The sequence below is a fragment of the Sceloporus undulatus genome, chromosome 6, assembly GCF_019175285.1.
Source record: "Sceloporus undulatus isolate JIND9_A2432 ecotype Alabama chromosome 6, SceUnd_v1.1, whole genome shotgun sequence".
NCBI classification, from domain to species: Eukaryota; Metazoa; Chordata; class Lepidosauria; order Squamata; family Phrynosomatidae; genus Sceloporus; species Sceloporus undulatus.
This window is the reverse complement of record NC_056527.1, coordinates 162,806,139-162,820,004: the sequence shown is the minus strand read 5'-3', so window position 1 is coordinate 162,820,004 and position 13,866 is coordinate 162,806,139. Positions and strand designations below refer to the sequence as shown.

The 13,866-nt window shown below is 41.8% G+C and overlaps 1 protein-coding gene across 2 annotated transcripts in view; it reads right to left on the bottom strand.

Moving 5' to 3' along the window:
* The window catches only part of MFGE8 (milk fat globule EGF and factor V/VIII domain containing), a 28,349-nt gene that overhangs the window by 11,244 nt on the left and 3,239 nt on the right, over nucleotides 1–13,866 (bottom strand). For both annotated transcript variants that reach the window (XM_042476263.1, XM_042476264.1), the window contains exons 2-4: nucleotides 4,480–4,605; nucleotides 2,613–2,738; nucleotides 1,542–1,655 (exon numbers count right to left, since the gene is read on the bottom strand). In XM_042476263.1, the coding sequence (XP_042332197.1) occupies nucleotides 1,542–1,655; nucleotides 2,613–2,738; nucleotides 4,480–4,605 (366 nt within the window). The remainder of the gene's footprint in view (nucleotides 1–1,541; nucleotides 1,656–2,612; nucleotides 2,739–4,479; nucleotides 4,606–13,866) is intronic.

The window sequence follows — 13,866 nt, the reverse complement described above, 5'->3', positions numbered from 1 at the left end:
GCAAAAAGGTCTTTCTAAATCCTGCTGTGTTCCTGTAACCTTTGGTTTGCTCTTTGGTCCCAGTTTATGGGTTACTCCTCAATCCTTCATGTTATGTCATGTTTCTGATTGTCCAATGCCACCCCATTCCTGTGTCACCACAGAATGTTACCTATGGCCCAAAACTAACTACAAAAGGCTACAAAAGATAGCTTAAGCTCCTCTGCTCATGCAGGCTTTCTTCAACAATAAGTGCTGCAAACACCCTTTCCTCTGGTTATGACTTCCCCAGGGATATTTCCCAACTCTTGACTCCTTCAACTCTTGACTAGTTTTCTCACCACAGTGCCCTACAGCTTTCAACCCTGACTTGAGTCAGTTATTCCCACTTAAATGGTGAGTGCAATTTGGTTCTGCAAAGACTGATACTCTAAACTTTGAAACAGCCATCATACGTATTCTAAAATCATGGGAGATGAAGTCCAAATCATTTGGAGGACCAAAGGTTGGAAACATGAAGGGCACCCCTACCTTTCTGGGATACTTAGAAGAAGTTAGAAAAATAGTTTAGAATAGGTCATATTCAGCCATGATCACAAAATAAACATAGGCCCTGACGCATCTGTCTAAACGCATCTCCCTATTCCACACATGATCAGGTATCTTTTATATCTTAGATGCCCTTGGTACAGGCTGGGAGTCCAGACCATGTAGTCCAGCCTCGATCAGTGATGAGGCAGACACCCCAGTCCCAAGTCTCTCTTTGGTCTTCTCTTCTTTGACTCCCTTGCCTGTAGTCACCTGAGGCTTTTATAACTTCTGCAGGTAACAATCTTGAAGATTCACACTTCTGTCCAACTGACCATCCCCACTGGACTATTGTCTTTCATGATTTCTGTCATCTCTTGCACACATGCAACTTAACACCATCACATCATGAACCCTTTGTATACCTGCAGGGAGACCATATCCCTCAGTTGTGTTGCCCAGATCATGGGAGGGCCCATTATTACAGCTGTGAAAAAATCAACTTTTTGGACTATATTGGCTGAAGGATTATGGTAGCCGTCATCTAAAAAGGCAACATCTCCTAATTCTGGGACAAATGAGGTAAAAATGATAAAGGGCTTTGTATTCTAGAAAGTGCTGCACACAACATAAAACAATACAATGCCCTCTTGTTTGTTTCTGTTTGTTTCTCTTTGTACAGCCATTCACTAAAAGAGGTCTCTTTCATGTTTACAAATAAATAAATAAATGCAAATACTAATGCCCTCTCTTGCTTCTGGGTTTGATTTGCCCCCCTCATTAGGATGCTGCAACAAAACTGCTCAACAAGGGCCCAGTGTAAGGAACAGGCAGGTCCCACAAGCCTGAAGTCTTCCCAACCCTGCACAACAAATCTTGATCTGACTCTGCAAGGTGAGTTCACTAACTCCCCTCCAAATCAGAGCTTTGAAAAGTCACATTCTTGGATGACAACTCTCAGAATTCCGATTCTGGGAGCTGTCATCCAAAGACCAGCTCTTCTCCCCCTCCAACCATCACAGCCAGGAACTTACGGATATGACAGGTCTTTCCAAGGTAAGGTGAAGCACATTTGCAGGCATAGTCACCGTTGAGATCCAAGCAGCTCCCTCCATTCTTACAGGGCTGTGACGCACATTCATTCATGTCTACAGACAAAAAAAGGAAGACATGATTCATGCATCAAATCAGTAGTGACATTTGAGTTTTAAAATATGTTGATTGTTTTTAATTAGGAGATATCCTAATACTGAAAATATAAGAGTTTATTCTTTAGCCAAACATAAGAGATGACATAATATAATTTGCAATAAGATCCTTCTGTGGAAAAAGGGTGGAGGTCCTCTTTCTTTCAGCCCAAGCGCTGCATTCATTTTTACATAATCTGAACACTCACAACTCTCAGGGGGAACATTTCAGAGATGAGTGGGGCAAAAGGCTGAGATCAAGAATACTGGCACATTTTAGCTTAAAGCTCTTACTGGTGGTAACTGAGCATAAGGGGAGGCATTTCAGCCTTTCAGCATGGTTTAAAACCAACATCCAACAACTGGAAACTGACAGGTGATGCTGTCATGAGAAAGGAGGATGCCATCTGGAAAGCTAAAAGAAGGCCAGGAGGGCCAGACTGGGACCCCAGGAGGGCTAGACTCAGTTCCAGGACTTGATGTTCCCTGCCGCCACTCCACTGGTACTGTTTTGCATTGTAAAATCTATTACTTTCCCAATAGACTGAGAAATGTTCATTCATTTGTTGACACCTGGAAGAATGGTCATTAGCATACTAATTTTTGGTAGTGTATGCAAATCATTAGCAATATGATTAAAACTGCTTCTTTTAGCTCTCCTCATACAGGCTGAGTATCTGAAGATATAGCTGTGTTAGTCTGTAGAATCAGTATGTAGGGAGATACTTTCCAAATCTGCTAAGCCTTGTGTTTCTGAACTGAAGTTAGCAAGTATATGACAGGGTCCTTGCTTGCAAGCTTCCTAGAGATTCTCAGCTGCCCAATGTTAGAAACTGGATATTGTACATCTCTGGTAGTTCAAGAATGGCAGCTCTTCCATTCCCAAAGCCATTGTTCACAAAGACATCCCATACTCACTCTTCTGGCAGTGTTTTCCTTCATACCCAGAGGGGCAGTTGCAGGTATATTCAGTGAAGACATCACCTCGGTTGGGAACCAGTTCGCACTCACCACCATTCTTGCACGGATTGGGGTGGCAGGGACCTGGGGATGGAGAACAAAACCAGATCTCACAGAGGAAGATGGGAAATTTCATAACCCAATAAAATCTGTACAAATTCACCCAATATGGTGACTTGAAAGTGTGTGCGCACACACACATGTACATATTGTGGGTTCCCAAATAAGCATGCATCTTTGTCCAGCAGAGATCTGGAAACTGGCAGCTGTTGAACATGATGTTGGTGTCGTTCCAAAACAAATGCCAAGACTTACATGTCATTAAGCTATCTAACCTACGTTAAATAGAAATCTAAACCGATGCACTGCAATAGCAATAATCATGTAAAAGTGTAACAGCAATCATTCTTGCTAATACCGATTCAAGCCTTATGTTCACATAGAAATAGAATGATCAGCATATGTAGGGTTGCCCTGGGATTTCCAGATGCCAAATTAATCTCAGGGATAAAAGTCCTTATAGGAAAAACATTCTCTCTCACACACACCCCACCCAAAAGCCCAAACACATAAGGAATCAATGAATGCAAAGTTAGGTGAGTAAGGATTAAAAATGCTAACAACTGGATGCAAAGGAAAGAGTAGAGGGAAATAAGGACACTGGAATATAAAACATGTAGAAAGAATAATCTCATTGTTTTAACAAATCGTCATGATCAACCAGACAAGCTATTCAAACACTTCCCTAGGATGGAAATTAATGGAGAAATTAATGATTTTAATCAAGCTGGAAGTGACCAAATGTGTGTGTCCTCACACCCCATTGAAAACAAAAACAAAAACTGACTAGACTAGTGTGTGACCAGACTAGACTCTCTGTCTTTTCTGACTTCATTTCATAACAACCAGAGATTATGCAAGGTTCTCTGTGTACCAGCATTATCTCTCATTTTGGGTCTTTCAAGGTTAATCAAAAACTGCTCATCAGAAAAATAATGATTTCACCCAAGTTTTGTACGCCAAGATATTAGGATGTCTGGATCTTTATGATCCCTGAATGGACCCAACTAAGCTACTGTTAAGCTTTGCCATAAAATTGGTTTTAACTTTTTTGCTTCTTTGTCTTGGCCGTTCCATGTTATTTTTTTATTGAGTCTTACTCAGTAAATCTTGCTTGTGTAAGGTCTGGGGGTCGGTATGTATTTGGAACTAAGTTGGCCAGTTTTCTTGTTTTTGTCTCATGTATACATTACTAAATAATCCTCTGTATATTCTTTCTCTATTCCATACCTTTGCAAATAAAATTGCCTCCCCTATAGTATGTGTGTGCAGGCACACGGTATTAGTAAAGGAGCCTTTGATTCTAAACATAGCTTCTAACAGCTTGGTTATTGCTACTAAGGTACTAATTCTGATTTGGGATCCTTAACAGCAGAGAGTGCAAGGTTTTGCCACTTGTTGCCTCAGAGTTCATGGATGCCCTGTGAGGTCTAGATATCTCCTGGCCCTTGCTAATTTGAACAAATGGAGTGATGGCGATTCCACCTTACAGGGTTGTTGTTTGAGCCTGGCTACTTCAGCTACATTCTGGGCTGCTAAGCAGGTGACCCAGGGACAGTCATTCCTTCTAAACCTAAACTACCTCGAAAGGTTGGCATGAGGACAAAATGTTGGAGGAGGAAGACTATGTGTTTTGCTGTGTGTGAGTCTAGCAATTCTGACTCCATATAAAATTCCTTCCAGCTTCACAACTCCAATGGACGCCACAGCCCTGAAAGAAAGGCAGGGTCAGAATGTAATAAATGAAAGGATAACGGAACCATACCTTTCTCGGTCTCATTGCAATTGATCCCGGTGAAGCCATCTGCACAGATGCAGAAGAAAGGAGAGTCGTCGATGCCGGTGAGGCAGGTCCCTCCATTCAAACACTGATTCACTTCACAGTCATCACCTGGAAAACCAAGGGCACACATCAACATGAACAACATCTGCCAAAGAAAAGGGAATACTTGTCTCTCTTCTCTTTCATAGTAATAAAAACAGAAGGGATCAGACTGGTTGTTAGGTAGCTGAGCGTCCCGCTTCTGAAGGAGCACCTGTCCTGTAGCAGCAAAGTCACCTGGAAAAGGAGGATCAGGGACGAGGGGCAGAGCACACAGGATCACATAACTGCAGAATCATGGAGCTGGAAGGGGCTGCAAGGGCAATCTAGTCCAGCCCTTGCAGGAACACACAATTACAGCACACCTGGAAGATGTCCACCCAACCTCTGTTTAAAGACCTCCAAAGAAATAGAGACCACTACTTTCCAAAGCAGTCTGTCCACTTACATGCCATGGAGAAGCCTTCCCCAACTCAGGGCCTCCTGCTGTTGTTAAATCATAGCTTCCTTAATTATGTGTTACATTTCTATCTGTTATAGCTTCTTACCAGTGAGCACCACATGACTAAGATGACTCCCCTCCTTGCCTCTCACAACAACCCTTTGAGGTAGTTGCAGCTGAGAACATGGCCAGCCCAAGGTCAGCCAGTGAGTTTCTTGGCTCAGTAGGGATCTGGACTTGATCTACCTAGTGTCAGTCCTACGTATCAATTGTACACCACACTGGCTCTCCAGTCAACTGTCATGTTTGCTAAGGTTGATGGGAGCTGTAGTGCAACATAACTAGAAGGCAACAAAGTGGGTGAAGTCTTATTTAGGAACAAAGTTCTCAATCCAATGTAATGTTAGTCCACAATCGGAGCACAGGAGCACCAACATCCTTATTCGATTCTTCCCCAGCAGATGTCATTCAGGTGCATCTCAACCTAGAGTTAACATACGACCATCGTGACTAGTAGTCACTGACAACTAGATCCTCCAGTCTTATCCCTATCTAACCCCATCTAAAGTAACAACTGTGGTTACATCCTGTGGCAGTGAATTCCACAGTTTAAACAATATATTTCCTTTTGTCCATTCTGAATCACCCACCTCAAATGGCTGCAGAAAAAGAAGTGCCCCAGCCAAAATAACCACCACCTACTTTACCTAAATTGTCTGGAGAGAGTGTGGGTAGAAACTGAGGCACATCGTCCAGAGCTGGACTGTGCCACGGAACTTTCATTAGCCTAAGCCTACTCCTCTAAGCATTATTGCTCATGTGTCTTTTTATAGCAGAAGGTCCCTGCAGTTAATCTCACTTGCTGCCACTCCAGAACAATAAGCCAAGCAGAAATCAAGCTCCAAACAGGGAGTGCAGGGCCTGCAGCCAAGCCTGGGATGGCGGAGCAGAGAGCAACAGAGTTTGGGCAGCACATCAAGTCACTGCTTGCGCTGCCTTCTGCAATGGTTGGTTTTGGATGACCTCATCCTTTTATCAATGCATTGCAAGGGAGGAATTGCCAGGGAGGAATGCATGCCCCTAGGGAGCAGAGAAACCATCAAAAGCAACAAGGATTGAGATTATTTATCATCTATATCATGGTAACGCTTTTGCTAAGCCAATCAGAAAAGCCTCAAAACTGTACTCCAGCTTTGGAGATATTTTTACTGATGAACTGAAGATTATTCAGCTGCCGCCACCACCTCCAACCATCACTAACATCCACCTATCCTGGAAATGGTTGGATAAATATGCTCTGGAAGTCAACAGGCCTGTGAGCAACATGGTTCCATAAACTGCAAGAAAATGTGATATTGGGTGGCTACAGAATTTTTTTTTTTTTTTTTAGAAGTTCACCTTTCTTTTATTTCTTTGAAATCAAGTTTCTAGCCTTTAAGGTAGGAAAAGATGCACTGTTTTCCGATGTCTTATTTCTCAGATGAGTGGCTAATTTTAGAGTTTGGAGCCAAGCTTCAGTAGTCTGGAAAGAGTCGTAGAACGGATCTGAATGACTGTCTACTGCAACTCCTATCTTGCAAGATATCCAGATGTCATCCAAACTCTAAGTCTTCCCCAAAAAATCTCCTTCCTTCATTCCCACAATTAAACTTGTAAAAAAAATCCTACAAAACAATAAAAATGACAGAATAAATTAGATTTCCTCAAAGAGTGTGTTCCTTGCAATATATACTGTACTGGGCTACAACATCCATTCTCCAATATATCATAACCATTCTGTCACAAAATGATGAGATTTGTAAGCCAACAGATCTGGAGGGCATCAAGGGAAGGGGCTGAATGAATTACTGTGGGCAGTGTAAGATCAATCAGATTGAAAAAAGAGGCAGTAACCAAAACCAAAGCAACAGACAAAACGGTACCAAAACATGACTGCAAAAGAGATTAGAAGGAAATTATGTCATTACACAATCATGAGACACAAAATCAAGGCCCCTAAAAAAGCACTAGGTGAACCAAAAAGAAAAGACTGAATGAACATTGAATTGTATAATGTGTAAACATAAAGGCACAAACAGTGCCAAAACGTATTCAGTGTGTGTAACCACATGCTACAAAATGCTAACCTGACAGGAACGAGAAGTGCAATGTGTTCCAAGTTGACACTACCAAATGTAGATGAAGCAAGGCTATTAGTGGAGTAAACAAGACTTTGGGATATTATCCTACTTCCAAAATTCTTCTTCACTACAGTAGACCCTTCCAAATAATTAAGCAGAATATAAATACTGTATAAATAAATTATTATTGTTGTTATTCCTATTAGCAGGGCTGGCAATCCACAGATTTCACTTCCCATGGATTGCCACACTCCATATTATTCAATGACAGTGTGTGCAGTGCATCCACACAAACACTGTCACCATTGAATAATATGGACACGACCATGCACATTTCTTGCCATCTGCAGTGGTTCCTGGGACCGAACCCCCACAGATGGGAAGGGGTCACTGTACTTGTGCTGTTTTGAATATTTTTTTCTGCAAATGTTAGAAATCCCTTCCAAACTATCTCAAAAAGGAATGACCAAAAGGTCAGGGAAAAAATGCTACTGATTAACTCATAGTAAACCAGTGGAACAGCAAAAGGCTTATAACCTTCAAACTGAACAAGTAAGTTTTGGTTCTGTGTACCATGATTGTGTAATTACATCATTTACTTCTTATGTCTTTTACTGTTGTATGCTTTCAAAGTATTTTGTTATTTATAATAAGTCAGGCATTTAGTTTTAAAACATGCAGTATGACATATTCAGCCTTTTGAAATGGAAAAAACCCATGAGCGCAAAATTCTGATGTTCACTTTCTGTTTAGGACACAATATATACATATTTAGACTCTGTCCAATATCTATGAAGTGGGCGAGCAACATGAGACACAGCTCAATGCATTCAGGATAACTGGAGAAGAAATGCCTGGGGAAGGACCATTATGAGGGTCAGAGATCACTGCCAGACTCTTGAATTTGACATGCAAACAAGGACAAAGAGTCCCTTTCAAGGCAATGGCCAAAGCCAATTTCATACCTTACAAATTACAGTCTAGTGCTGGATGGAGCCAAAGGCAAAAATGGTAGATACAAAAGTACTAATATAGTTTAACATAAACTTCCTACTGCTGGTATCTAAGGCTGAATAGAGACATTTCAACCATTTAAAATGGGTGGAACTGTACAAAATAAATAGAAAAGCAAAAAAATGGGAAAGTTGGTATCAGGAAAAAGGAGATGTGGTTCTCTGACATATCCCAGAGAGCTAGACTGGGAACCCAGGAGGGTTAGATTTAGACCTAAAACTTGAAAATCCTCACCTTGATGTAAAAAAAAGTCCTAGACTCAGTTCCCAGCATCTCCAGGTGGGTTCAGAAAATACTTTTACCTGAAATCCTAGAAAGGCACTAGCAACCATCAGTCTAGTCCCATATCAAGCTAGAGGGACCAAAGGTCCATTTCAGTACACAGAAGTTTCCCATCTTCCTAAAGTCCCAAATTCAACCCACAGCAATCTGAATTAGAAAGATCAGGAAGCAAACAATGGAAAGGACCTCTGCCAAAGACCTGAAGAAATGCTACCAGTGAGAGTAGCTGATATTAGTTCAGCTGGACAAGCAGCCAGACCTCATATATGAAAGCTTTCTCTGCTAGTGATGAAATCGTTCACTGCGTTTCTTCTGAAAGGCAGCAATGAGTAAATTCAGCAATTTTCTTCCTACTGCAATAAAGTCTTCAAAAACCACACAAGTCTTGAAGGCTCTTTGCAATTTGGGACTTATTTCAGAATAAAATCAAACTGCAGATATTTTTGTCGGTCCAGTATTACTCTCATCAGCATTTTTCAACACTTGTAAAACATGTTTTTGATCCGTTTCTGATACATTTGAATATTCTTTCCATCCCTGTCCTCTGCCACAATAAATTAGTTTATCCGCAGGGTGTCTCGAGATTCTTAATGTGCTTTACAAGTCTAGCAAGGCCATTTGTCTAGAATAAATAATGTACTGTACAACTTCTTACATGCATGGGTGCCTCTTTTAGTAGGTCATGAAAGTTAGTGCCCTTTGATACTTAAACATGCGCTCATTCCGTCTGACTTAGATATATAACCAGCGAACAATAGAAAAGAGTTTTATTAACAAAAGAGGTTAGAAACTGTCGCTCAGTTGGTGAATGCAGAATTGTCTAACAGGATTAAAGCGAAAATGCGTTATGTGTGTCAGGACTGCTGGGTCATTCACAAATTGCCAATTATCACTTTACTCATTCTTGGGAGAGCAGAGAAACTGGATGAACAACATACAGTACCATAATTACATTCCCAATCGGAGAACACTGGCGCAAGTTTGCAAAATCAGGAAACGCATGGAAAAAAACTCAGGATTTTCACATTTTCCTGTGCATTTAGAAAACATGTGGGGCTATTTCGACTGCTCTTTGAAATACAATAGGATCTTTGGGAAATGCCTCCTGTGACCATTTGTCCAACCTCCTGCTAATTTGTTAATAGAAACAACAGGTACATTTGAATCCTTAACCATTTTTTTTTTCAAATGGTGAGAACGCACAGGATTTTTTGGAGGTCTCCCATAGAGATACCTTAGGCCTAGAGCCACTTAAGATTCAAAGCCGAAACTACACAAGGGGCCTTCAGGCCAGTGTTGGGACACTTGTGGCCCTGTAAATGTTGGTGCAATTCAGTTCCTATCAGTCCCAGCCATTTTAGCCAGATTGGAAGTAACCATATATCCACATGTGCAGAACCATAGGTTCTCTGGAGCTTGACTCCCATCTCTAAGGGTCTGTATCCCGCCTAAGTTCCCTGAGTTTCCTCCTTCTCCACAAGGATCTCAGTGCTTCATGTCGCTATACAGAAAGGGCCTTGAAAAACCCAAATCTTTCCTAGAAGGAGTCTTGAATCAACAGTAGTCATGTTGGTGGGTCTCATCCTCAGTTCCTGAAAATTTGGTAGAAGGGATTACAACTACAGTTGCCCCTCCTGACTTGTGGATCTCAGATCCGCAACCCCGATAATGCACAGAGGGGCAACCTCCATTAATTCTAATGGTGCGCACACAGGGGCATGCCGTATTCAAGCCTATGAGGCTTGAATACACGTGAGCCCCTGTTTTTGCAAGGGGACCCGAAACAGATCCCCCATGCAAATGGAGGGCGAACTGTAGTTTCTTTTCATGGGAGAAACAGTAAGAAATGAAAAGCGACCAGAGTTGCATATGCACTGCAGAAATAATACAGCTTGGCTGCCATGTAACTGCCATGGGTTAATGCTATGGAATTCTGGGGTTCATAGTTTTGTGAGATATTTAGTTTTCTCCATCAGAGAGCTCTGGTGCCACAACAAACTAAAAATCCCAGATTCCATAGCATTGGGCCATGGCAGTTAAAGTGATGTCAAACTGCATTATTTCTGTAATTGCAGATGCAGCCTAAGAGATCAGTATCCCCTTATTTTACTATCACACCATAACATTTGGCCTGCTGGAGCCACATACAAAATGCTCACAGGATTTGCTAATTTTGCCTTTCAGGCTGGCAACTGATGGGGGAGGGAAATTTAATATTGCTTGAGGGCTGGGTTTGACCAAGGGCCAGAGACTACTGCTGTCATCGTCATCATCCAACAATTCTTCCAAAATTGGCACTCAAAGCAAATTACAATTTAAAAGATGAAAAACATACAAAAAGGGATCATTACAACAGATTTAAACCATCCACAGTATTAAAAACAATTCAAACCTCCCATTCAAAGAATAAAATACAATTGGAAAGGTTAAAAACTATTAACAACAGTTTGGTTTAAAACAATACAGCACCCCGCAGCCTGTCCTTTAAAAACCTTCTCCTTTAAAAGCCTGCTGCCAGTTGCTGAATGTCAATTAGGAAGGACTGCCTGCCTCCCCCATATTCTTTTCCTTTGCCAGAGTGGTTTGTGGTCAGCACAATCTGATGGGATTTCCATTCATGCAAAAGTCTAATCCCCACCAGCTACGTCTCTCGACTCTCAAAGTAAACCGGCTTTGCTTCCCTTTAAGATGAGCTCGAGATTGCTGACTCTGCTCACAACAGTTCCAAGAAGGCAGGCGGATAATGCTTAATCTGTTAAATTCAGGGCTGTGTGCATCACAAACTTGGCGGTAGGAACTTCAGCTGTCTCCTCCTTCTCTCGTCGTAAGTCATAAGTACAGGTAATACCTGATCTGTACTTCTTCAGCAGTTGCCTTCAGAACAAGGTCAGCATAACGTTAGGCAAAATGAAGCCATCACCTCAGATGACAGAGGATGGTGATATAGAGGGGGGAATATCTTCCAGTCTAAATCCAATTGTTAGCCCTCACTGCAATAGCCCACAATGAATTAATAGAACTTATGCAAGTTTTGAGTTTTGATCTTAGGAGCTAAACTTGGGGGCTCTCCAGACTGCTCTCGAGGGGTGGCATGCAGCCTCCCCTTTACTGCCCGAATTGCCACTGCCCCAATCCAACCTCTAGAGAGCACAAAAAGGAGCCACATAATGCACCTTCGAAGGGGTGCCATAGCCATGGCAGCAATACTTTATGACGCCACTTTGGTGCTGCATTGTGTGGATATAGCGCCAGAGGTGCGTCATGATGGCACACACCGTGTGCACCGGCATGCACCAAAATGTCACCACGGAGGAGGAGTTAGGAAATCCAGCATGAGGACACTGCACCCTGACTCCGTCCACAGGCCAGCACAAAGTGCCAGTCTGTATAGGCCCAGAGTTAGCCTTGGTTAGTACCTGGACGGGAGATGCCAAAGAATACCAGATGCTATGGGCTATATTTCAGAAGTAGATAGAAAAACCACTTCTGAAGATTTCTTGCTTAAGAAAACCCTATGAAATGCATGGGGTTGCCATTAAGTTGGCAGGTAACTTGAAGGCATATACATACATGTGTATTCCTCACAACAAATAAATTCCTTCTTCTTTACCTTGCTTGGTCCATACACGTCTCATAACCTGGTTAGAGATCATTACGAACAGAGCCTTGAGTTAAACAGCCCCAATCTTATGGCGTATCCTTTCAACTCATATTAACATATGCCTATACTACTCCCTGACTGGACTTTGCTGAAGATTTTTAAAGCACTTTATTGCATGAGAGAAAGGCCAAAACAGATCAGGAGAGTAGCGGCTTTCTCTGTGCCTCTGTGCAAGCTGTTAAAGCACTTCCATTCTCTTCCCAACGGAGTCGGTTGTAAAAGTGTGCCTTTTGTTGCATTGGAAAAATCCATTTGGCAAAAGGCACTCTTTTATGACCATCTCCCTCAGGAAGGAGAACAGAAGTGCAAGGAAAAACTCACTATTGTCCCAATCCATTTCAGCTTTCGTTTCTCATGCGCTAAGGCTCCATGACAAGTATTCACTGATAAACAAATCCCAGACAGAGTTTTATTAACGTATTTGGGTTTTTTAAAAGAGTCTTTTGGTTTTGGTTGTTTCAGTTTAATGTATACTACTCCGAAATGTCTGACTGTGGAAGTTTATAAAATCTACAAATAAAATTGTATTTTGGATTTTGTTTATAAGAAGCACTTGTAAGCAAATGGGCAGAGCACTGTTGGATGCTTCCAGGTCTGTTTGACTGGAACAGTAGCGAGAAACACTTTTATATTCAAAACATAATTAATAGTCTCAGAATTGGTGGCGAAAATAATTGAGGTGCAACTAGACAAAACTGGAGTAGCAGCTTTTACGAAACATCAAGATGGGTGTGTATTTTCTGTCAACATTACATCCTGGAAATCAAAAGCCATTCAACATGACAACAGAAATGCTGGTGAAGGATATTAAAACCAAGCTTGAAAAAATTACATCTTATATTCACTGTTGCATACTGAGAGAAAAAAATGTGGTTCTCATTTTAGGGGGTCACCAAAACAAAAATGACTAAAGTTAAGTGTGGTTAGTTTGATAAAAGATGCTACATAGATTTATTTGTAAGGCTCCTCTAGAGAACTGTAATGAAAATTTAGGTTCCCCTGCCCACCTGTCTCCTTGCCTACCTTGCTCTCCTCACTCTCTATCACAACACAAAAACTACCCGCTCCACCTTCTCTATTCCAGGTGGAAGTCCCATCTCAGACTAGCCTCTGGCTGCCACAGCCCTGAAGGTGGGCATTGTTCCTCTGCCTGTAAAGCCAACTGACCAAGGCAGCTGGAGACCATAGGTTAAAAACCACTGTGGTAAACAAAGTGCTGTAATTGTACGGTGTGGATACAAGGATAGACTAACTTACAAGTTTCATTTGAGCAAGACATCCCTGAACACGTTCTTACAACATGTTCTTGATGGCAGGATTCAGTCACCAAAACAGTTCCTGCACGCATGTATAGAATACTTCTTAGCACAGAGGAACCACAGCCAGAAGAAGCACCTTTGAGCAAAGCTTCAAAGCCTTTGAGTTCCAGGAAGGATTAAGCCTTGGGAGGAGATGTAAGTCAGTGGACTAGCCTGCTCTTTACATGTTGATGGCCCTTGGTTCAGTCATTGTTTTATTCAATTATAACCTGAAACCCTGAAGATCTCTTGCTTGTCATTGTAGAGAAAAGGTGCAATTCACCCTCCAGATGTTGTTGGACTACAACTCCCATCAAGCCTAACCAGATGTTGCTGGACCACAGCTCCCATCAACCCTAGTAGTTAGACATACTACGCATTACAGTCCAACATCTAGAGAGTCACGTATTACCCTCCCCAAGCATAGAGACAGCATCAAGACAGAAGAACAACAACAACAATATGAGGTCCCAACATCCAATATTAATAACCTCCTTCTACAAATTAAACACT